Source organism: Silene latifolia, chromosome 9 (genome assembly GCF_048544455.1).
Source record: "Silene latifolia isolate original U9 population chromosome 9, ASM4854445v1, whole genome shotgun sequence".
Classification (NCBI taxonomy): Eukaryota; Viridiplantae; Streptophyta; class Magnoliopsida; order Caryophyllales; family Caryophyllaceae; genus Silene; species Silene latifolia.
The window spans coordinates 50,117,023-50,120,047 of record NC_133534.1 but is presented as its reverse complement, the minus strand read 5'-3'; the positions used below and the strand labels follow the sequence as shown (position 1 = coordinate 50,120,047).

General features: G+C 40.6%; 1 protein-coding gene across 1 annotated transcript; it reads left to right on the top strand.

Moving 5' to 3' along the window:
* Positions 1-1,116: 1,116 nt before the first annotated feature.
* LOC141601017 (uncharacterized) lies at positions 1,117-2,144 on the top strand. The gene is made up of 2 exons (XM_074421278.1): positions 1,117-2,008; positions 2,104-2,144. The coding sequence occupies exons 1-2, from the start codon at positions 1,117-1,119 to the stop codon at positions 2,142-2,144; spliced, it is 933 nt and encodes a 310-aa protein (XP_074277379.1).
* Positions 2,145-3,025: the final 881 nt, after the last annotated feature.

The window sequence follows — 3,025 nt, the reverse complement described above, 5'->3', positions numbered from 1 at the left end:
GGACCAAATGTGTTTGCCAACATCGTTACTAAAAAGCGATAAAAAGAAGAAAAAAGATTTGAAAGAATTTTTAATAGATTAAGTTAACGGGTATGATGACGGAAGTGGTGATTTGTAAATTATTCCAATTCATATGGTAGCTAACCGATGTTTCCATTCATACTTAATGTTTAAAACGAAAAGAGGTAGTTGGACGATTGTTCAGATTGCTTGGGGTAATAAAGCCAATTGCAAATTCTCTTGTACAATAGTTATACGTGTGTTTACAAGAAAGTAGTTATTTTTTACTTTTTTCGTTTCATTCAATTCTATATATTTGCTTTATATATGTGTATCAATGTTCGTTTCTTTTTTGTTCATATTTTTAGTTAAATATGGGTAGACTCGCTATCAAATAGGATGGATGATGTTTTGGCAGATGATTTGGTTGGAATGAATTAACCCTTGTTGGGCTTTCTAAAAAAAATGACATTCTCCCCGACCTGATACCCGAACTTAACCCGAACTCGAATTAACTCGACCCAGTATAACTCTACTTGAATTTTTATTGTTACAAAGTGTTTATTATCTACAATTAACTTGACAATAGTTGACCCGAACTCAAAATGACATGGCCTGGCCCGAAGTCTACAGGCTAGAAATGACCCGACCCGAAATGTATCCCACCGATTGACCCGTTTGTCAAGTCTGCTTTTTATATGATATGAACTCTTTATATACTAAAATTGTTATTGCCCTTATCAAATTAATATTGTGACATTTAGGATTTTTTTTTAATAGGGTGAAAATTTTAACGGGGATAAACAGAAAATAGCATAAGATTAAACTTGAAAAATGTTCAAAAGTGTCACTCGATAAAAACGAGTGCCTCTCCTAACCGTTCTTTACCTAAGTGAATCTTGGAATAGTGCTTTTCCACATTAAATTTGATGATAGAATATTAGAATAAGTCAATATGTAATATTGTAATTATTTGATATTATTCATTTACCTAGCTTAGGTTAGATAGTTTCCTAGCTTATAGTATTTGTTACCTAGTTTGTAGTATTCTGTTAAGCATTAGTTTGTATTTAAACGTTTGACATAATCAATACAATCCACCGATTACATTCCTTTATGGTATCAGGAACCCCAATCGATCCTTCATCTGCTTCCGCTCAATCTCCTCCTTCTTCTTCTTCTTCTATCCTCCACCAAACATCCGACCTCACGTCACAAATGGCCCCTGAAGCAAAGTCGTCTTTTCATCCGGCGCTTGCAGTCAACAATGTTGCCAATCACATCGCTGTCAAACTCGGCATGGATAACGATCAATACCCGCTATGGGTAGCATTGTTTACAAATCATGCTAAATCAAATCGTGTTCTCCATCACATCATTCACCCGAAGGTTGCTCCTACGCCGCCTTCTACCGATGACGAAAAGGAGATGTGGGAAACGTTGGATGCTACGGTATTACAGTGGATCTATTCCACCGTCACCACCGAATTACTTGAAATAATAGTCGAACCAAATTCCACGACCATGGAAGCGTGGACTCGTCTCGCTGACCTCTTTCAAGACAATCAGAATTCGCGTGTTGTGACCTTGGAACAAGAATTTTCACACATTGAGATGGCTGATTTTTCATCCGTCTCTGCTTACTGTCAACGACTCAAGTCGTTGGCCGATCAATTGAAAAACGTAGGCTCTCCCGTTTCTCAGAATCGGTTGGTCCTTCAATTGGTCTCGGGTTTATCACCAGCCTATCACCATGTCGGAACCATAATCCGACAAGCTAATCCTCTTCCTAATTTCTTCAAAGCTCGCTCCATGCTTGCTCTTGAAGAAGCCGGTTTGGCCAAGCAGGAGGCAACCGGGTCTGGTTCTTCGGCAGCCCTTTTCTCTCGTGGTAATGCTGACATCGACAATGGTGGCAAGTCCAGTGTCTCCACAAACAGCAAGGGTGGTCGGGGTAACGGAGGTAAGAAGAAAGGCAACAAGGGTAAGGGAAACAATGGTGGAAATGGTAAGGCTCAAGGAAATTCCTCCTCTGCCGCGTCTACTGTTCCGTCGACATCTCGTACTCCTGCACAGTGGCCTGGTGGTTTCGGACCATGGCAGTGGTCTTCTTGGGCATACCCGCCTTGCCCATATCCGTCTAATCCTTGGATGATGCGGCCTGGTTTTACCCCTCGCTCTCAACAGGGCATTTTAGGCCCACGGCCGCAGCACAGCTACACGGCAGATGCTTCATCTCCGTCACAAACTGACATAGAAGCAGCCATGTACACTCTGGGACTCGCTCTACCTGAGCCATGGGTCATGGATACCGGGGCTACATCACACATGACAGCCAATCAAGGTACACTTTCGTCTTTTATTAATTCGAGTTTTTCTAATGGTATACTTGTCGGAAATGGTCAGTCAATTCCAATTCATGGATACGGACATACTGCCCTTCCTAAGCCATATCCCCCTTTAGTTTTGAAAAATGTTCTTTACGCTCCCAAACTTGTTAAGAATCTTATTTCTGTTCGCAAATTCACGACTGATAATAACGTCACTGTTGAATTTGATCCGTTTGGTTTTTGTGTCAAGGATTTACGGACGGGGACTCGAATACTGAGATGTGATAGTAAAGGTGACCTTTATCCGCTTTCCAAGCCATCCGTGTCAGCTGCTCATCCTTCCGTGTTTGCAGCCTTAGCTCCGTCTGTTTGGCATAGCCGCCTCGGTCATCCGGGTGATCCCATTTTTTCTATTATTAAGCAAAATAAAACAATTGATTGTAATTCCAAACAATTCTTTTGTCCGTCTTGTCCTCTTGGGAAACATGTTAGACTACCTTTTGCTAAGTCCGTGTCGTATACTTATTTGCCCTTTGATATTATTCATTGTGACTTATGGACTTCACCTATATTATCGTCTTTAGGTCACAAATATTATTTGGTAATTTTGGATGATTACAGTAATTTTTTATGGACGTTCCCAATTGCTAAAAAGAGCCAAGTCAGCCCCATACTAACCATTTTTCATAATTTTG

What these genes read in the sequence shown, in the direction of transcription:
- LOC141601017 (XM_074421278.1), top strand. Translation starts at nt 1,117, where the DNA reads ATGGTATCAGGAACCCCAATCGATCCTTCATCTGCTTCCGCTCAATCT. An exon ending in GGGAAACAATGGTGGAAATG is followed by an intron (nt 2,009 to 2,103) that starts GTAAGGCTCAAG and finishes GGACCATGGCAG; the next exon opens with TGGTCTTCTTGGGCATACCC.